We start from the raw sequence: 20868 nt of genomic DNA, 5'->3' as shown, positions 1-20868 counted from the left end.
GCTACCAGAGCAGTGCCTGTGGAAATGGCCAGGAAATGACTAGCTGGGACACCTGGGAGGTTCTCCTGGAAACCAGCTGGGATGCCCAGGGAATGTGCTGCATGTCACTGAACCTTGCAGGGGCTACGGACCACTAGATGTCTAACAAGTCAGCCACACACTGCAGGAACAAGAAGAGAGAAAAGCACTTTAGTGTTAGAGAAGCTCCTTCCCCATGCAGCGTCCCTCAGACAGAGTTTCACATCGTGCCAGCTAGCAAAGGAGATGTGTCTACAGAATCCAGCGCCAGGATCACACAACAGAGCAACGATGCATGTATTTGGAGCTGATACCAATAAATTGATCACCGGCACAGTCCGTTCTTTGGCTACTTGGTTTCCAAGTGCATCCTTCTGTTCACATTTCAATTTTCATAAAACAACTCCATGAAGGGAAAGTGTCGCAACAGTCATTGTACCCATTCTGGCTCTATACATTACTCCTCAAATTCAGTCTTACTGAATTTTCTGTTACCTAAAGACTAAATTAAGCTAAACTTACTAAAATTATTAATTTAAAAACTTACTAAAATTAAACTTTAAGGACTTGTAAAGTTATACTTGGAAGAAGACAGAAGAAAATAGTGAGCAAGTGCCAACACCCACATGTACAACAGAAAATATGCAAAATTTCAACAGTTCTCACCCTGAAGTAGCCCCAAAGTCATAGCTGGTATCTGTGGCTTCTGTCTTTATTTTACTACCTATTTCTTTCTTTTTTCTTTTTAAGGCTAAGGTTCTTATCTAAAAGAGGAAACTTTTCTAGTGATTTATTTCAGAAATAGTAGTAACGTTAATGACCTAATTCAAACTGAGGACAGCATGATAATTAACATATAAACTCTTCATGTCTTTAAAAGAAGTCTGCAACTAAGTGTCCTTTAATCATCTTATGCTGAAAACACCTCTTACAGGAATAACAAGAGACACTGATTTCATAAATGAGATTTTTTTTGTTTGGGGCTTTTGTTTTTTTGTGTGTGGGGTTTTTTTTTGTTTTTGTTTGGGTTTGTTTGTTTGTTTGTTTGCTTTCTGCCTATTTCTTCTTTCCCTTGCCCTCAGCCTAAACATCAGCTGATCAGGGGTCTTTACCTCATGCAAGGATGAGTCTTTCTTTAGGAGTCCAGAAATTGATTCTTCCACAGTTCTATCTTCGTTTCCTTGTTTTTGGAACGTTCCACGCAGTCCTTCCTCACTCCACTGGACAACGATCACCCAACTTGCCCTCGGTACTCCCGGCTCCATCACTTCAGCCGGGAGAAGGTCCCTTTGGGCTTCCTGACGGTTTGGTGGCTTCAGGAAGCCCAACTATCCAGGTGATGGTCTCCCGGCCCAACACAGCAGAACTCCTGCTCCACCCCTCGTGGAAGGTCAGCCCTCCTGGGATAAAAAACCTCCAAACCAGGAGGCTCCACGTTGCCAAAACAGACGGCAGCGAATGTTCTACAAGTGAGCCGCCCTCGCAGGTCCCAGAAAAAGCGCTGGGGCGGTGTTTGTATTAATATATAGACTCGTCACCCTCCAAGAGGCTGGTCCACACTGGGTCCTCCTGTGTTTCAAGTGGGAAAAACGAAGCTGGGAGGGGCCAAGGGTTCTTTCTCCAGGTCAGTCACTGACTACTAGGCACGCCCAGTCTGAGTTTCTTCCCGCCAAAGAACGATCCCGTCGGACACCCCGTCACTTCTGAGCTAAAAAGCTCATCCTCGCAATCCCCTCCAGCCAGGCAATGGGAGGGGGAAGCGGGCTGTTTATCCCCAGGGTGCGCAGAGCATCATCATCACCATCACAAAACTGGGGCGTCCAGCACACACAGCCACTCTCTGGGTGGGGCGCGAACCCGCGGGGCCACGCGGATCCCGCCTCACTGCGCCTGCGTCGGAAACACCGCCCCTGAAAGAAGGTGAGCGGCGCGCGCGGCTCTGCGCAGGCGCAGCCGCTCGCTTCCGCGGGGGGAGAGGCCGACGCGCCGAGGGCGGGCCCCCCGCGCGCAGCCCCCCGCGCGCATGCGCATGGAGCCGGGCGACCAGACCAGCGGCATGGCTCCGGACCGGGGTTTGGTATCAGCAACACGGAGACCGCGGCAGGAGCCCGGGACAGGGACCCAGGAAGGGGCTCCTGGCCCCGGGGCTGTTCGAGCCCGCCGCTTCCTGCTCTGCCTCTACCTGGTAGGCTTCCTGGTGAGTAACTGCGGGGCTAGCGGGCTGCGTCGGCGACCTGGAACCCGACCAAGGTGCTTTTCCTTGCACATCCTGGGTGATCGCCAGGCTGTTCGAGGACTGGAAACCTGCGATACGCCTGATGATACCTCCCTACCTCTGAGGTCCCTTCTTGCCCCGCACTCACCCCTCATGCTGCACCTGGCCACAGATGAAGCTTGCCCCTCTCGCCCACGCGGGGTCCAGTTCGCCCTCACCCTCACCCCAGCCCCGCGATTTAAGACTCTCCAGCACCAGGCTCAGGTGTGACTCGGTGATCGAGCCACTCACAAGGGTGACCCCGGGTGGTAGATGCTGTGACAGGTGCGTCCCCCAGCAATGTGGCTACAGGTGTGGTAGGAACACACAGGCCCTTTTTACTAGGCCATGTAGGAAAGTCGCTGTTGATAACCCCGCTTGGGCAGAATTAGGTACATTTTCAGAGCTTTCCAGGTGGCGCTAGTGGTAAACAATCCGCCTGCCTATGCAGGAGGTGCGCCTTGGATTCCTGAAAGGCTAGAGTTTGATCCCTGGGTGGGGAAGATCCCTTGGAGAAGGAAATGGCAGCCCATTCCAGCGTTTTTGCCTGAAAAATTCCGTGGACAAAGAACGTTGTAGGGTTATGCTCCATGGGGTCGCAAAGAGTCAGATACAACTGTGCTAAGAAGCATGCATTAAACTTTACAGACTGTTGAACACCTTGCATTGAGGTTGGAGGAGGAGAATGTCTTCCTGCTTCTCTCCTGGCTCAGGAGAGCTCAGCACCCTAACCTTAGTCAGGCACCAGACTGGAGAGTCATGGCAATGGTTGTAACACACTGTATATGGATTTCTCCATACCTTTAACCAGATGAGTGTATCTTAATGTAGAATGTAATTATGAGTTCTTATTTGCTCAAAAATTTAGATATTGTCCTTAAAAAAAATCAGTTTATAATCAGGATTCCACTTTGAAAATACCCAGGCCTCTGTTTCCAATTTGCATTAAGCAGCAATTTGTTGTTTAGGATTTGTTTGGTGTGAGCATGGTCGTCCCTTTACTGAGCGTTCATGTCAAGTCTCTTGGAGCAAGTCCAACGGTTGCTGGGATAGTAGGTAAGTAGGTTAATCCTGCACCTTTTCAGAGCACTGAATTTTAAGCCCCCTGAACTGAGTACCTGGAAACAAATCAGTCTTTTAGCTAAGTAATATCCAAAGGTAAAATGAAAAGCGTATAAGATGAATTTTCAGAATATTTCAAAGTCTGACCCTGGAGCAAATGTGATTCATCTTTTCTTGAACTACGTATATTCAGAGAGGTTTCCCGGTACAGTTCACCCCCATGCCCTGCCCCACCAGTGCCGTCACAGGTAACTTACTGAGTCTCTCCAGGGGTTCTGGTCATACCTGTTAATAAGTGTTAGGTATTGACGCCTGCCTACAGGGACCTGTAACCTAATGGGAGACCAGAGAGACATGATCTACAGAAATCACACCACGAGGAACAGATTGCTTACAGGCTTCCTTCACCACCACCAGAACACCTTAGAGAGCTTCTCTCTCTGTACAGCATAGAATCTTCATTCAGAAGTTGTCAATTTAGCCAGGGAACAGTGGGGGTAGGATTCTGCTAATTAGTGAGAAACTGATAAAAACTCACAGCCTTTGATCATTCACAAATGAGAAGAGTAGATGTGTTGGGGGAATTTTGTACGTAATATTTGGAAACTCCTGAGCCATGCTATGGCTTGCATTTCCCTAGAAAAGTTTATGTTGAGTTATACTGGCCCACCCAGCAGAGGGAAGGGGTCTTTGAAGAGCAGAAGGAATGTATTCTGTGATAGGATGGAGCTGAAAGCACTCCATAAAACTTTGTAAGTTCTTTACAAAGCAAGCATTTTATAAAACTGAAATGTTAGAGACATAGGAGGTAATGTTAACATTTTAAGACTTGGTCGAGACTTTGTGGGATTCAGATTTCTACTCCTGTGTACATGCCTCCCACAGGGTAAGAAGCACTGTCTCAAGATCCCTAAGGGTGACTTCGGCCTTCGGTCTCTTTTCTGCTTTCCCTCAATTTTACTCTGAAGACGTGTGCTAAACATTGTATGACCTGACTCTTCCATCTGAAAAAAGTATGGGGTCATTTCCTTTTTAAAATGGTCTTTTTCTCCTAATGTTTTCTATTAATTTTATCCACCTTCTTGGCAAATCTAGCTTATTTTATGGATGTCACTTGTTTTTTGCAGGCTCCTCCTATGGCATTTTGCAACTCTTTTCCAGCACGTTAGTGGTAAGTTCTCTTCGTCTGGCAGCACATCCCAAAAGCCCCCATGCCTCTGAGGGCCATCCATCATGCTGTAGAAAAATCACGGATTGAGGTTTACCCAAAAGGAAGTGTGTGGATGGCGAGGACCTAAGTGTCCTTAGATCAAGAAAAACGCATTGGTCATCTCTCTCCCTTAGTCAACCTCTGAGAAGACATAGGCCTGAAGGGGTTGGATGGCTGAATCTGAAAGGACCTGGTTGAGTCAGAGTGAGTGCCTGCTTTTTAAATCATAACATGTTCTTCCCAGGATTCCTTTTTTACTAGGAGAAGAGGATGCAAACAGATGTTATGACCAGTCTTGTTTGTTTCAAGTAACTGACAGTCATCAAATCCATTCAGATCCTAGGATTCTATGTGAAGTTGTGCCTTTTGAATGACATGGCTTATCAGTTATAAAACTTAAGTGTATAGACAGAGGAGCCACTGGCAGTGATGGGTTGGACATTGACCACAGAAAGTAGAAAGACCCAGAGCTGATCTCGCCGACCCCACCCACTTCTTCTTTTATTATTGGCCATGCTGTTTGGGCTTTGGGCGTGTGGGGTCCTAGTTTCCCGACCAGAGATCAAACTGGTGCCCCCTGTGTTGGAAGCTTGGAGCCTTAACCACTGGGCCTCCACGGCAGTCCCCACCATGCCTGCTTCTGACCGTGCAGTGGCTTGAAATTCAGAATCCTTCACTGATTCTGTCTGCCCTCTACATAACACTGGTCCTGGGGCCTCGGCCTCCGGAGGTTCATGCAGTTCAAACAGAGAAGTCAGGGACTGATCAGCTGTGACCTTGGTCTAAATAACTCGTCTCACCTCGAGTGAGCACCAGCTGTACAGCACTGTGCTTCCCCAGAGTGGCTCATGTGTGAAATCTATTTTAACATCAAAGAACAATCCTGTGAGATTCCATTATGAATTCTCAGATAACTAAACAGCTCCTCCCTGATTTATCTTAGTTACAGTTTCATGCTTTAAATTGGCATAGTAGTAATAGTCATATTCTCATTTAATCATTAAAATGACCCAGGAAAGTAGTTAGTAGTCTGCCTTTTATTGAGGGGGAAATTAAAACTTAAAAAGTTTAAGTCATTTGACAAGGTTATCTAATCTCAACATCTAAACTCTTCAGTGCTTTTTCTCTCCCTGCCATCTGCCACTGCCTTAATGATCTAAAAAAGTAAATAGATAGCAAGTATCAAACTGTATAGGAAACCAGTGCATTTGCTTGTAGGGCAGCACGTCATATTTCATATTCTTTCTCATTAGAGAACAGTCTGGGATACATGTTAGTAAATATCTTTTCTGTTGTCTTTGGGAACTCCATACCAAAATATTTTATATGTGTGTGTATATTGGCTTCCCAGGCAGTTCATTGGTAAAGAATCCGCCTGCCAATGTAGGAGACACAGTTTTGATCCCTAGGTCGGGAAGATCCTTTGGAGGAGGACGTGGCAACCCACTCCAGTATTCTTGCCTGGAGAATCCCATGGACAGAGGAGCCTGGTGGGCTACAGTCCATGGGGTGGCAAAGAGTCATACACAACTGAGCATTCACATGCATGTGTATACTAGACAAGTTAAATGCCTTTCTCCTACTGGACTCTGATCTCCTTGAGGATACAGACCAGGCTTGATTTGTTCACGTGTGTTTATCAGCAGCCTTTATCAGAGAACCTGGAACGCAGCAGCGCTTTATGAGTTTTTATTGCCAGGCACGGCCCAATCCTGTTTTTCAGATTGATCCTTTGCTTTATGATAGTAGTGCTTACAAAGCACATTTCATAGATCTCAGCTGTCATTTAATGAGACCCTTCCTTAGACTGGAGAAGGCAATGGCACCCCACTCCAGTACTCTTGCCTGGAAAAATCCCATGGATGGAGGAGCCTGGTAGGCTGCAGTCCATGGGGTCGCTGGGAGTCGGACACGACTGAGCGACTTCACTTTCACTTTTCACTTTCATGCGTTGGAGAAGGAAATGGCAACCCACTCCAGTGTTCTTGCCTGGAGAATCCCAGGGACGGCGAAACCTGGTGGGCTGCCGTCTATGGGGTCGCACAGAGTCGGACACGACTGAAGTGACTTAGCTTAGCTTCCTTAGACATCCTTCAGTTAAAGGAATACCTACTTAAAGTGTCCTCTTTAACCACTACTTTTGTAAGTACATATTTTAATTAAAAGTTTTATAAAAACATTTTAATTTTAAAAATAAATATTTTCAAAGAAAAGGTTTGCTAAATCATGGGAGGTTTAATATTTTTTTCATATGTGTATTTTAATAAAAATGACCAGCATTTATTATCTGTGATATGTCAGGCTCTACTCTCAGCACGTTATTACATTTAATCTTCATAATAACGAGTCTCAACCACCAGTCTGGGAGTTGTGGGTTTTTAATGATTCATTTTAACTCAAAGCATGTAGCAAGTGTCGATGGGGAAGAGGAGTGGCTGAGGCAGATATGATTACTCCGACTTTATGGTAGAGAAACCGACCTCAGAGATACACCTGTATGTGTAATTACATTGACTGATGCTTGGGCCGTATGTGGAATGACGAGAGTTGGGAGCTGAACCCGGACAGCCTCGCCCACGGTGCTGACTGCCAGATTACATCATGCTTTATGAACACGGGAGGCCAGTGACCTCTCCCACGTTGAAAGAGGAGAGAATTACTAAAAAGCCGTTGAAAAGTGAGGAAAGATAAAAGCAACTTTTTCACAACATGAAATGATGTTCAAGATATACTGTTAATTGGAAAAGCATGTTCCAAAATGGAATGTATAGGATGAGCATTTTGTTAAAAACATAGGGGGCTTCTCTGGTGGCTCAGTGATGAAGAATCCACCAGCCGATGCCGGAGACACAGGTTCAAGCCCTGTTCTGGGAAGATCCCACATGCTGCAGAGCGACTAAGCCCGTGCACTGCAACTGTGGAGCCTGTTCTCTGGAAGCTGTGAGCCCCAGATCGTGAGCCTTGTACTGCAGCTACTGAAGCCCATGCCCTCGGGCCCGTGCTCTGCAACAAGAGATGATACCACAGTATGAAACCCGTACACTACAACTGGAGAGCAGCCCCTGCTCTCTGCACCTGGAGAAAAGCCTGTGCGGCAATGAAGACCCAGCACGGCCAAAAGTATATGTATAAATGTTTTTTAAAAAGTATAAAGGGAAGAAATGATCAGGTCTCAAGGGACTGTTAAAAAAAAATGTAGATTCAGGATTACGAGGTTTTATATTCATTTTGTTTTTCAGTGTTTTCTAAATTTCTAAACCATGAATATAGTTGCTAAGAAGTTAAGTTGCATAAAGTATTGAGAATGAAGACAAAACGAGGCTTTAGAAATTATCCTTCACCATCTCCACAGCCATTCTTTGTTATTAGGTCATCATAGATGCTTCCTTTGATATCTTAGGCTGTTGAAAAAACAAAACTGTGTTGTATTTTCCCATTCCACATGGGAAAGGCCGGAGAACATAACTTATGTGGCAAGGGGTGTAACAGAATTGATCTATGGATCTTAAACCCGGTTCCCCTGTGATTTCCACGGGGTCACGTGTTGGGGTGTTTCCGGGGTGGCCAGGTGGTTTTACGAGGAGTCAGAGACTTTCCCCCGCCCCCCGTTCCTCAGGGCTGCTGGAGCGACGTCGTTGGAAGACGGTCTTCCTTACTGGTGTGCATCCTGTGCAGCGCCCTGGGTTACCTTCTGCTCGGAGCATCTACCAACGTGTTCCTGTTCACCCTGGCTAGAGTCCCTGCGGGTGAGTTCTCACCCTGTGGCTGGGTGTCCGTCCAGAAACAATCAATTTATGCATCTGCATTGAGAGAGCCTGTTCCTGCCTAGCAGCGCCTCTTTGATCAGACTTTATTTTTTAATATTTATTTATTTATCTTGAGCTGCATGGCGTCTTTTTTCTCTGCACGGGCTCTCTCTAGTTGCAGAGAGTGGGGGCTCTTCTCTGGCTGGGGTGTGCAGGTTTCTGATCTCAGTGGCTTCTCTTGTGGCAGAGCATGGACTCGAAAGTGCGTGGGCTTCAGTAGTTGGGGCTCTAGGGCTTAATTGCCCTGCAGCATGTGGGGTCTTCCCAGACCAGTGATTGAACCCATCTCTCTTGTACTGCAAGGTGGATTCTTAACCGCTGGACCATCAGGGAAGTCCCTGGTTAGGCTTTATGTGCAGAGCCTATCATGATGATAGCAGTTAGGACTGTACCACCGGCAGCTGCTGTCAATCAAGCACTCGGCACCACCAGGCTCTTCTGACTTCTCTGGGATTACAGACCTTGCACTCACAGAGCTTCGAGCCCTCCTCGCCCCTCATCATGAACACACATGCCTCAGTCATAGGACCTGACTGCTGCGGTCCACCTCTCTCTGCATCCGGTCAGTAGGAATTCCCTACATGTCTTCGGCCAGCAGCACAGTTGCAGTTCTCTCCGTCGGTGAGCTTATAGTTTTGAAATTGGGCTTCCTGACCTCAAATTGAGACAGCAGCAGCAGTCAGGACCCCATATGTTGGTCAGGACAGTGGACAGCCTGTGGCTTTAGCATCCATCCACGTGTGAGTGTGTGTGGGTGTTCAGCAGATGGAGACACACATCTGTTACATCAACTCAAGCTTGAGGGATGTAAAGTTGTTACATACATTGTCATCTCTCAATAAGGCAGGTCACAGCTTTCAGTTTGGCAACAGACTCCCAAGTTGCTTGTGGTAGAAAGTTGGCATTGGTTAGATGACCATATCTAGTGTTTTATACTTTTAGTCGCTCTCAGTCTTTCATACCCCTGCTCTGTTTCTCTTTATAGCACTTAACACCCTCCCGTGTCTGTGTGTGTGTGTAAAATGATATGTAGCCTCTGTGAGGACAGGGATGAGTGTGTTTTATTTCGGTTTCTTGCCCTCTGTTCTTTCCGTTATCCTCAGGGTCACGGTGAGTGCTGGGCTTTCAGAAGGCATGTGGGAATTGTTCATTTACGGAGCAAATAAAGAGTGGTCAGTCTCTACATAGAAACCACCATGAACTGCACTTGGACCGCAGACATGGCTGGAGACCCTGGAATGTCCTAGTGGGAGGTGGACAAGCTGAGGGCTCCAGGGGCTTGGTTCGGATGCAGGCGGCCCACTCGGGTCTGGGGCCAGGCCAGGAGTCCAGCCACAGTGGGATGGGACCTACAGGCCTTACAACAAAGGTCCCCAACCTTTCTGGCATCAGGGACAGGAAGATAGCTTTTCCATTAGGGGTACAAGATGAATCCAGGGTGATTTAAACACATCACATTTCTAATGTACTTTATTTCTATTGTTGTTACATCAACTCCACCTTAGACCATTAGGCATTAGATCCTGGAGGGTGGAGACCGCTACCTTAGAGGGTCACGAAAAACTGAGATCAGAACCGCATCAGGGACGAGATGAAGCTCAGGATCCCAAGTGAGATGCTTTTGGTTGGAAAATGTACAGACGTGTTTCTTGTCGCCTCACAGGTATCTTTAAGCACACACTCTCCATCTCAAGGGCCCTGCTCGCTGATCTGGTCACAGAGGAGGAACGGCCGGTGGTGCTGGGACAGTTCAACACGGCGTCCAGCATGGGCTTCATCTTGGGCCCAGTGGTCGGCGGGTATCTGGCTGAGCTGGACGGTGGGTTTTATCTCACGGCCTTCGTCTGCTCTTCTGTCTTCGTTCTCAATGCTGGTAAGTTGACATCAATCATGAGGAGGTGGTTTGCTTGATGTGATTATCCCAACCAGTCTTACCCACTTTCTCTCATTACAGTGTCTTCCTTAGAATGTATTGTGTTCGTGCTCAGTTGTATCTAACTCTTTGCAACTCCATGGACCAGGCTCCTCTGTCCATGGAATTTCCCAGGCAAGAATATTGAGTGGGTTGCCGTTCTTTCTCCAGGGGATCTTCCTGACCCAGGAATCAAACCCGCATCTCCTGTGTCTCCTGCATTGGAGGATTCTTTACCTAGTAAGCCATCAGGGAAGCCCTTTCTTAGGATAGACAGACTCATTACTCACAGAGGACAGTCAGGTCACATCGGCCCTGCTGGGGGCCGCTCAGTGGCTCCTGTCACGTGTATGCCTGTGGGTCTGTCTGTCTGTCTCACGCCCACTTGGTGTGGGCCGGCCACCCTCTGCCTCCCCAACAAATGTCGGCTTCTTCTCGCAGGAGGACTCTAATCCAGTCTTTCCTCCACCTACAGTATTCTTTTCACGTATCTATACTGACTGTTTCTTGGCTGATCATTCAGTTTTCAGATGTTTACTTCCTTAGACTGGCCCTCCCTGATCCTTGTCTAAAATAACTCAATTTTTTGGTAGCACTTCTGAAATCAGCAATTTATTTTCTTATGTTCTGTCCCCCCAGTACGTACACAGTTAGAAAATAAAGTCCACAAGGACAGGGGCATTCAGTCAGCATTAGTTGCTGTGATTGTGATCATTTTCTCATCATTTAAATTACACTCTTCCTCTTGGTTCATCAACAAGAGTCCTTTTGCACTTGTACCAAGATTCTGTGAAACGTCCAAGGCCCTTTATCAAGGATGAGGACAGATGAAAAGCCCTCACAGGCCCACGTTCTCTGTGGCTAGTTTTCTGCATGAATCAGTTGTCCCTCAGCTCCCAGCCCACTTACACTGTGTTTCAAGGAACCACAGGCATCAGTGTTGTTGGTGAGAACAGCCCCAGGCAGGTCTGAGCAGCATCGGTCCACGTGGTGATGAAGGGCTGAAAACCACGGGGATGAATTCAGAAAGATGTCCAAGAAGGGCAGGTTTGAGTGTGAAAGAAAGGGTCATTTGCTCAGTCGTGTCCAACTCGTTGTGACCCCGTGGACTGCGGCACTCCAGTCTTCCCTGTCCATCACCAACTCCCAGAGCTTACTCAAACTCAAATCCATCGAGTCGGTGACGCCTTCCAACCATCTCATCCTGTGTCCCCTTCTCCTCCTGCCTTCTGTCTTTTCCAGCATCAGGGTCTTTTCCAGTGAGTCAGTTCTTCGCATCAGGTGGCCAAAGTATTGGAACTTCAGCTTCAGCATCAGTCCTTCCAAAGAATATTCAGAGTTGATTTTCTTTCTTAAGGTGAATAGCAGAATTCTGATATCAAAATGGAGCCTAAGTAGCTGTGGGAATGGTTAAAAATAGGTTTCAAAAATCCACCTAGTAAGTGGACTGATACAGGAAAACAGAGTAGTGGTTCCCCCCGAGGAGGCCCTGCATGGATTCTCTGAGGCTCTAACATATCTTGTGCCGTGTTGACAGGTCTCGTTTGGCTGTTTCCATGGAGTGAAGTAAAACTCAGCGGTCCAGAGGATGACTTGCCACGGGGCAGGAACCAGGCGCTTTGGGAAAAGACAGACTCTGCCGTGCAGAGGGCAGCCAGTGCCCATGGGACCCCAGCCAGCCCCCAGGGGACCCCAGTGAGCAAGGGGCCGGCCAGACTGCTCTGGGCGGAGGTGCTGGCCACCCTGTGGGGCCTGAGGAGCCTGGTGCTCTCCGCCCTGTGGGTCGTGTTCCTGGTGCGCCTGCTGATGGCCGTGGCTGTCATGCTGTACTACAGTAACTTCGTCCTGGCCCTGGAGGAGCGCTTCAGCATGGGGCCCAGGGCTGCTGGCTATGTCACCAGCTGCGGCAGCGCCCTGGGCGTCCTGGCCGGCTTCGCCCTGGGGCCCCTCCTGCGGCTGTACGGCCACCAGTCTTACCGGCTCCTGCTGCACTCCAGCGTGCTCACGTCGATGCTGCTGCTGCTTTTCGCCTCGGCCCGCAGCCTGGATGTCGCAGTCGCCTGCTCCGTGCTCCTGTCCTTTTCCACCGCCATCGGCAGGACCTGCATCACCGACCTCCAGCTGACCGTGGGTGGGGTGCGGGCCGGCGGCAGCCTCCTGGGCATGGGGCAGTCGGTGACGGCCGTGGGCCGGGTCCTCGCCCCCATCCTCTCGGGGGTGGCCCAGGAGGTGAGCCCCTGCGGCCCTCCCGGCCTAGGGGCGGCCTTAGGCTTCGTGGCTGTTGTCATCATGTCACGAAACAGACCTCACTCTGGTGGCCAAGGGGGTGATCAATTAAAAAGCGAGTAGGTGGATTTAGACAGCAGGAAGAAACAATACCAGAGGTGTGTGGATGTGGGCAGAGGCCCCAAGATGGGTGCTATGGAAAGGATCGATGGTGAAGAGAAATGACTTCTCTCCAAAAAGAAGCTCTGGTCGTGGGTGTCCCGTCAGGCCTGCAGGACAGGTAGAATCAAAGCAGTACATAGACACGTGAAGACGGGAGCTGAGCTTGGCTGGAGGGGAGGGTAATCAGCGTTCCCCTAAGAGTCTGCTCTTCATCTGGCCGGTGAGCCCGGGGTTTTCAAGGGGAAATGGTGGTGGGCTCACAGAGCAGGACACGTGCCAGGAGGGGAGAGACCGCAGGGATTTCCCTGCTGAACAAAAATAAGGAAACATAAATGAAATGCTGGTCAGCTGGATGCGGATGTCAGGTGGAGTTCCAAAGCTCCAAGGAGGCTTTTCTGCCACCAAGATGCCGGAGACAGAAGAAGCTGCTCTCCTGAGACCAGTCCGTCCCTGCTTCAGGGCCTCACAGCGTTCCATCTGGGGAGCTGGCTCAAAACCAGAGATGCCCATCTGAGCCCGTGGACCCAGGCGAGGCCCTGGAATCGGGTGTGTTTAGTGAATGCTCTTTCCAGTTTCTCCTGGAGGTAGAGAAAGGCTCATTCCGAGACCTGCTGGTTTGGATTAAAGTAAAAGTCAGAGACTCGGTGGTTATTAATAGCTAACGCGTTTGGATTGTCTGTTAAAATCATGTGATCACATACAATGGGTTCCACGTCCCCCGGCTCTCGGCAGTCACACTGTATACCAGGGGAACCCAGTCCTAGGGGCCCTTCCCCTGTGCCCAGGGTCCCCGGGGCCCCCGCCCTGCAGAGGCCCGAGCCTGCCTGCAGCCACATCTCCCGGAGACCGGGCGTGATGATCTATCTGCTCCTGAAAGAGGGGAAAGAACCTGGTGGAGAAACCAAACCACTTAAATGCTTTTCAGATGAACGTCTTCAGGATAAGAGAGAGACTGGCCTCAGGCCGTGTCACGGGTGCTACAGTGTCTTTGTTGAAAATCATTTCCTCACTTTCATGTTGACATCACCCCTGAGAACAGAAGCGCTGTGTTGACCTACAGGGAAACATTCTGGGCACCTCCAGGGGCCTCGAGCAGGGTGAGCACAGATGCCCGGGACACTGCAAGCACTCACTGACTCTCCAAGGTGACGTCAGTTACTGGTACAGACGGTTTAGGGGCCTCCTCTCTCCACACAGACCCCCAGAGCTCACATTCCTTTCGGTCCTTTTAATCAGTCTGCTAGGGTTGGATTCCAGTCTTCCACCTGATGTGTGTAATTATAAATGATGCTTTAATACACTAATTTGTTATAACTTTAATACTTGCAGAGCAGAAAAAAATTGTTCTGCAGCTGCAGACGTTGTGTGTTGAGTAAACTCAAATATTTATGATGAAGAATTAACTGCAGGTTTGAAGATTGTCCTTGTTCCTGTTTAGCTACAAGAAAAACGTCAGCTTCTTATTAAGTGTGAACTTTTGTACAAGTGCTTTTGAGGAAACCAAAATATGATATAAAATGGCCTCGCTCTGAGTAAGTGTACCAAGTTGTCACAGAGATTAGACTCAAACGAACAATATATAATCAAGGGTTTATGCGATGAAGGAGAATTTCAAAAGAATTTCTCCAAAGATTGTCTTTTCTTCACTCTCAGAAATAGGTTTCTGAGAAGCTCTTAAATCTAGCCATGTGTTTATTTTTTTAAACTGTAGCACTTTACTTTTGAAGTTAAAGCCTGTACACTTAATGAGGTTTTATAACGAACTAGAGACATAGAAATACTGAGAATCCTAAAAATTGATCTCAGTATGGAGAGCAGACACTTTTGTTATTCTCTACTACTACAAATTATAGTGTTTCGTTCCCGTGATTTTTTCAGATGTTTATATTAGATAGTCTAACATGTTGCTACTCGAAGTGTGGGCCAGGGACCAGCCACTTCCCGTCCCGGGAGCTCTTCGGACATGCAGACGCTGGCCCACCCCACGCCTGCGGGAGTCATTTGCACAAGACACCCAGCTGCTTTGTTTGCACAGTGAAGTTTGAAAACCACCACCAGTCTGATGGACACTCTTTGTTTATAATATGGCCTCAGGGAAATTAAATCTGCTCAAAGTTTGTGTTTTGTTTTTTTTAATTTTGAGTATCTTCTGTCATCTTTTGCAATGCGTTAGGTCAAGCCACATGAAATTGCAGTTTTTATATGTCAAAAATACCTGAAGTTTACATCTGGTTCAACTTAAATTAACTGTTATGATGACATGATGAAATCTCACTTCAGAGACATTGAATGTGCCCGAGAAGTTTGTAAAGGAAACGGCCCCCTGTCCAGCACTGTATAGCAGAGCTGGTATATTCTGTGAAGCAGCACGGGGCTTGGGCGTCCAAAAGACTTGGCCTTTTCCAGAGAGGAAGGCGCGCCTGCGCGCTTGTCCACCTGTTCACATGTTCAGAGAGATGAGCAGGGAGGGAGTGGCATGTGCCTGGCTAGCAGAGACATGTACCCGGCTCCACACCCAGGGACCTGTGGCCCTCCTGGATCCTGAGGTGTGGAGGGTTATACCTGGAGCATGGAAGCAGGGGGCTGGAGTGAGGGGCTCCTTTGCCCTGGCTCCATGTTCGAGTCACCTGATGCCCAGAGCCTGCCCTGCACCTCAGGGCAGCCCCAGGTGCTCAGTGCACACCCAGAGCTGAGCAGCACAGGGTTAAATCACCAAGGGCTTACCTGCCAGGCTCAGGGTAACCTTGTGTGCTAACACGACTGGGAGCCCTAAGCATTCATGCTGGATGGTGTTCCAGGGGCCTTCATATTCCCCCTCTGGCTGCAGGGAGGAGGACCAGCTGGAAGCAGGGGAAGGAGTAGTCTGGGCTGAGCAGCCAACGGAGAGCGGGGCGTGAGGCTGGAGGGAGACCGAGGGAGGGAGAGTCCCAGAGGCTTCAGGGAGACCTGGGAGGAGCTGCGGTGCCACTCAGGTGTCTGGTCTGGCGGAGCTCTGCCAGCTTTGAGAGGCTCCTCCCAAGTGTCCAGTACATTGTGCCCTTCCTGTGTTACCTGGCAGGGAACATTTATGGAACATTCAGAACACTGAGAAGGCATCTTTTCCTGAGGACGTGTGTGAAATATGGAGCAATCTGTCTGGGTGAGAGGCAACCCACTTGGCGAAATTTTAGGCATCTGGAAGAGAAGAGCTTTTCATTTAGAATCCACAGTAAAAGCCAACCTGAGCTTCCCAGGTGGTGCAGTGGTAAAGAATCTGCCTGCAGTGCAGGAGCTGAGGGAGACCCAGGTTCAATCCCTGGGTCAGAAAGAGCCCCTGGAGGAGGAAATGGCAACCCACTCCAGTATTCTTGCCTGGAGAATCCCATAGGCAGAGGAGCCTGGTGGGCTACAGACCCACAGAGTCGCAAAACAGACACGACTTAATGACTAAACAACAACATTCTAAAATACATCTTGATAGTAAAAACCACAAGCCCTTGGCTTGTAAACTGTATCATATCCAGTATATACATAATCTGAAATTTATTCTATACTGATGGTGAGCTGATTGTTTTCAGGTCATCACAGTAGAATTTATTTCTAATTTGATGTAAAAATACTAACTTACTTGGAAGTGAAAGTTGCTCAGTCATGTCCAACTCTTTGCAATCCCATGGACTGCACAGTCCATGGAATTCTCCAGGCCACAATACTGGAGTGGGTGGCCATTCCCTTCTCCATGGGATCTTCCCAACCCAGGGATCAAACTCAGGTCTTCCACATTGAAGGCGGATTCTTTACCAGGTGAGCTATCAGGGAAGCCCAACTTAATTAAAAACATTATTTTTACTTGAGATCTGTTTTTCTCAAGTATCTAAACTCACCATTTTACAGATAACTGAAAACAAAACTAACAAAATTTCTACTATGTTCTTGATTCAATCCATTGTAAGTGTGCCAGTGGATACTCTCAGATAGTTTTGTGTTGTTCCTCCAGGGGAAAAGATAATTAGGAACATTAGAGATTGTTAACTATTACTAATGAACAGTATAAAAGTGGACTGTAAAGATCTTGTTAGAAAAAAGATTTGTATTTTGATTGTTGTTCAGTCGCTTAGTCGTGTCCAACTCTGTGTGACCCTGTGGACTGTAGCCTACCACACTTCTCTGTCCATGGGATTCTCCAGGCAAGAATACTGGAGTGGGTTGCCACACCCTCCTCCAGGGGATCTTCCCAACCCAGGGGTTGATCCAAGGTCTCCTGTGTCTCATGCGTTTTCAGGCAGATTCTTTACCACTGAGACACCTGGGAAGCCCATTTATCCATATTTATTCTGGATATTCAGAGATTGGGACTCATGCTGCCAGTTATGGCCACAAAAATTAAAAAAATAAAAAAAATTAAAGATGACTTGAAAAAATAATTTAAAAAATAAAGTACCAGCAAGCTACACATTTTGCTCTAAAAGTGGGGAAAACCAAAACGGAAAACCCCAGAATACCAGTCAGGCTCATGAGCCTGACCTGTTCAGGTTGATGAAAGAAATCAATATTGAGTGTTCAGGCCTCAAGAGATAATATCACAGCTACTTCAACTGGACAAAGAAACCCTTCTCTCTCTCTTGAAAGAGTAAAGTATGCACCAGGAACTAATAAAACACTACAGTTCTCATGCTTGCTTGTGAAATGCCAGTTTTAACATAAACGTGATTTGTGTAACAAATGCAAAACATGCTGAACATGTAATAACCGTGCTTCTCTCTTTTTATATAAACACACATGCCCCCCTCCGCCCCAGGTAAAATGGTACGCCCCCACTACAAAGCTTAGCAAGAGCCCAAGGGAATTTCATTCCAGATGTTTGGGGCATATACAGCAAACGCATGTTTTTAAGAAGTGCCAAACTGTGGGACCCACTTTTAACTGTCTGCTAACTGACATAACTGCTCCCAGCTCCCAACATCCAGCCTTAGCATAATATATAAAGAAATCAGCTGGGTGCTCCTGTGGTTAAGACTTGGAGCCTCCAATGCAGGGGCCATGGGTTCCATCCCTAATCAGGGAACTAAGATCTCACATGCTGTGTGGTGCAGTCAAAATATAAATTAAATTAGTTTAAAATTAATATATAAATAATATTATTTTATATATAAACAATATAGTATATATTTTATATATTTATATAATAATAATAAAATAAATCAAGTTAAAAATGTTCCCAAATCTAAAAAAAAAAAAAAGAAAGAAATAAGCCCTGACTTTGCATTTGTAAATAGTTCAAATTTGTTACAGCAAACACCAAAGACACAGCAAAATTCCACGGTCACATTGGAACGTGATTGTATCGAGTGCTGTTTGAAATGGGAATTATTCATAAAGGTAGGGATGCTTCTGTACCACAGAAATTTAGATTGTTATGATATTTAAAGGGTTTCAACTCCATATATGCTCCCATAATGTCTAGAATTACATAAAAAGAAGTAGAGAGAAAAGTTAAATAAAGTCAAATTTATTTTTCATTAATTTTACCATTCCACAAATAAGGAAAAATGATATTAATTATAGATAAAATGACACGTGTTCATTTTTTTAGAAATTAACACAATACCCGAGGTTTTTTTAATCTTTTAATTAGTGAAAGCTGAATTTGGTCTATGTGCTTAACAAGAAGTATCTAATAAACATTTTTACGTTTTCCCCTTCAGTTCTAGAACATTAGATTCCTTGTGATATTTATTAATCTAGGACACCAGGAAAAATCAGGACATTTAAGGTTATTATTTTACATTTCAACTTTCCATTTCAGATTTCATAAACTGTAACTTACTCTTCAAATTCTCAAAAATATACATCACATCTCTTGATGAATCATAGTCCTATAATAAAGATTCTACATTAAAATTCAGCTTTATTTCCAGCAGATGAAATATATACTTTTTATATAAATATATTTCCATTTAAAATTAAGAATTTTGGCACAGAGTCCTAAGCGTGTAGTCTTCAAATTGTGTCTCCTTTGCTTTCCACCGATCAACCTGGGAGAGTTTGGGGAAGGAATCGTGCTCTTTTTACACATGTACCTTGAGTGTTTACCCTTCCCTCCGCCTCGTGCTTGACAATCCAGCAGCATTCAAGATTTTAGAACATGAGAAAAAAGGGTAGAAGATTTACTTCTCCGCATCAGTGAGGGTAGAAGAAAGGGACGAGATCTAAGCCTGAGAATTTCTAAGTACCGGATCTTTTTGTTTAATTAATTCTTGTTTTTCCAGCGATTATATGTGGTCACTTGTATCCTTTGTTATGTCTCCAAGGGAGAGACATAGCAACTGTCTCTCCAATGTGAGTCCATCGAGAGTGGCTTCATTTCATATCTAAACCCCAGAAATACCAAGTCTTGTCAATTTTTATAGAAAGGTTTTTTGGGGAAAAATGACAGGCCAATAAAATCTACAGTCTGAGCGATTCCAATATTAATCTTTAATGGTTATGTTCCATTTCTGGTCTTTCTGCTGTACTTTTAAAAAGTACTCAGATGAGTAGAATTCATTTTTATATGAAGAATTTGAGCTACTACTTTCTTGACAGGGGAGAGGTAACAAATTAGACTAGTGCAAAAAAAAAAAAAAAAATAGAACTCCCACATTCTCCAAAGTGCTTCCTGTATGAAATTCAAAACCTGAATCCCCACCAGTTTGTTAAGGGTCAAAATATCATTTATCTCAACCTTTATCCTTGTCTGCTTGGAGCCTCTGTCCTGGATTCAAAGTTCTAAAATGTTCTACAGAAAAATCCTAAAGCAGGTGGCCGCAGATGGGCGTGACAGGGGATCTCCTGCACCGTCCCCCCAGTATTGCACAAAACCCGCCAGCCAGCTGCAAGCAGGCACTGTCCTGTCACCCCTCACCCAGCATGTGAGGCCAAGCTCCGTCCCACGCTGGCCCTGAGTCTGTCATACAGCGTAAGCTGGTTCCACCCACACCTTCCACCTTTCTCTTGGTACCATTTAAACACAATGGGGAGATGGAATCTGTACATCGCCCACAAACACAGTAGAATGAGGAACACATTAAAAACCAGCCGACTCTCACAACTTCAGAGGACCTACAGTCTGGCAGCCAGGCCTCGTCCGCCCAGGTCTTCTGGCTGTTGGCGTCCTCAGGAATCTCTGCTCCATGCTGTGATCTTTCTTAACCAACAGCCATCAGCTCAGAATCATCAGGAAACACCCCTCCCATCCGGAGCTGATGACCTGCCCCCTATCCTATGGAAGCTGCCCTGGACGCCGTGGAAAGGTGTTCTGAGTATTTTTAGTGCCATTCACTGAAAAACTAATTACAGATATACATATGTTTTCATAAATAAAATCTGAGGCATATATGTATATATTAAAACTTTCACCAACAAGGGTATGTTAAAAATTTCAAGTTCTGTCCTTCAAGTTCAATAAAGGCACAAGTGTTTTTTGTTTTGTTTTGTTTTTCCTCTCTCTTTCTTTAGGCTTGCAAAGAACACAACTGCCAGCAAGTCATCAAAGACACCATAGGGGCGTTTTCTTTGATTTTCTTCTTCCTGGGGTGACCATTTGCCCCATGGATCACTGGCCACTGGCATGATTTCTACCCAAGGACAGTATTTAAATGCATAGAGGGTTTAAGTGGATTCCGTTGCTGTGTCAGGTTGCTAGGTAACACGCCACAGCTGGGCGGGGCCGGTCCCCCCAGGTCTGCTTTGGCCATTTCCATTAAGGCTTCTCACTCCCAAATCGACTCTTCCGGTTTCCAGGTTCCGAGGCCCTTCGGACCAGCCTGGGGGGCGGCTTGGGTTGGATGCCTTCGTGGACACGGTCACCCCGCACGGAGCCAAAGTGGCCTTTGGAGAGGAGGGGCTGGCAGAGCACACCCGGGGTCTGGGGGGACCCCTCTTTACTGTGGGCAGCTGGGGAGCTGCGGGGTTGATCCTGCCTGGAATCCATGTCCACCTCGTTCTTCCACTCCATTTTATAGGCCTGGGGGGCTTTCTTCGAGAACTGTTCTGGCAAGAAGCGTCTGGCCCGAGGCTGCAGGTTGAGCACCGTGGTCCCCGCCTCCAGGTCGGAGTCGCTGCTGTTGCCACCTACCAGGGAGCAAAAGAAAGACAGCGTGCGCAGGCATTTTAGGGAGAAGACGATACAAGCAACTGGTCCAGCACCTGCTTGGCCCTCCGTGGGGCTCTGGGCATCACGCATGAAGGCCAGAGGACT

The 20868-nt window shown here is 46.9% G+C and overlaps 3 protein-coding genes across 3 annotated transcripts in view; 1 reads left to right on the top strand and 2 right to left on the bottom strand.

Annotated features, from left to right (window-relative positions):
- TMEM182 (transmembrane protein 182) overlaps nucleotides 1-1433 on the bottom strand; it is a 60682-nt gene extending 59249 nt beyond the window's left edge. The window contains exon 1 of the mRNA XM_070798388.1: nucleotides 1131-1433. Coding sequence (XP_070654489.1) covers nucleotides 1131-1283 — 153 coding nt within the window. The 5' untranslated portion in view covers nucleotides 1284-1433. The remainder of the gene's footprint in view (nucleotides 1-1130) is intronic.
- A 577-nt stretch (nucleotides 1434-2010) lies between these two features.
- Nucleotides 2011-14767, top strand: MFSD9 (major facilitator superfamily domain containing 9). The gene is made up of 6 exons (XM_019969841.2): nucleotides 2011-2215; nucleotides 3241-3328; nucleotides 4462-4505; nucleotides 8161-8290; nucleotides 10014-10223; nucleotides 11800-14767. The coding sequence occupies exons 1-6, from the start codon at nucleotides 2042-2044 to the stop codon at nucleotides 12609-12611; spliced, it is 1458 nt and encodes a 485-aa protein (XP_019825400.2). The 5' UTR covers nucleotides 2011-2041; the 3' UTR covers nucleotides 12612-14767.
- Nucleotides 14768-18122: 3355 nt separating this feature from the next.
- The window catches only part of SLC9A2 (solute carrier family 9 member A2), a 91286-nt gene continuing 88540 nt past the window's right edge, over nucleotides 18123-20868 (bottom strand). Inside the window, exon 12 of the mRNA XM_019969840.2 lies at nucleotides 18123-20741. Within this exon, the coding sequence (XP_019825399.2) occupies nucleotides 20371-20741 (371 nt within the window). The 3' untranslated portion in view covers nucleotides 18123-20370. The remainder of the gene's footprint in view (nucleotides 20742-20868) is intronic.

Source organism: Bos indicus, chromosome 11 (genome assembly GCF_029378745.1).
Source record: "Bos indicus isolate NIAB-ARS_2022 breed Sahiwal x Tharparkar chromosome 11, NIAB-ARS_B.indTharparkar_mat_pri_1.0, whole genome shotgun sequence".
NCBI lineage: Eukaryota > Metazoa > Chordata > Mammalia > Artiodactyla > Bovidae > Bos > Bos indicus.
Note: the sequence above shows the minus strand (reverse complement) of the source record. Positions and strands in the feature narration are given on the sequence as shown.

Coding starts and splice junctions, on each gene's coding strand:
- MFSD9 (XM_019969841.2), top strand. CDS start 2,042: ATGCGCATGGAGCCGGGCGACCAGACCAGCGGCATGGCTCCGGACCGG. Junction 2,216..3,240: donor TCTACCTGGTAGGCTTCCTG/GTGAGTAACTGC, acceptor TTTGTTGTTTAG/GATTTGTTTGGTGTGAGCAT. Junction 4,506..8,160: donor TCTTTTCCAGCACGTTAGTG/GTAAGTTCTCTT, acceptor CCCGTTCCTCAG/GGCTGCTGGAGCGACGTCGT.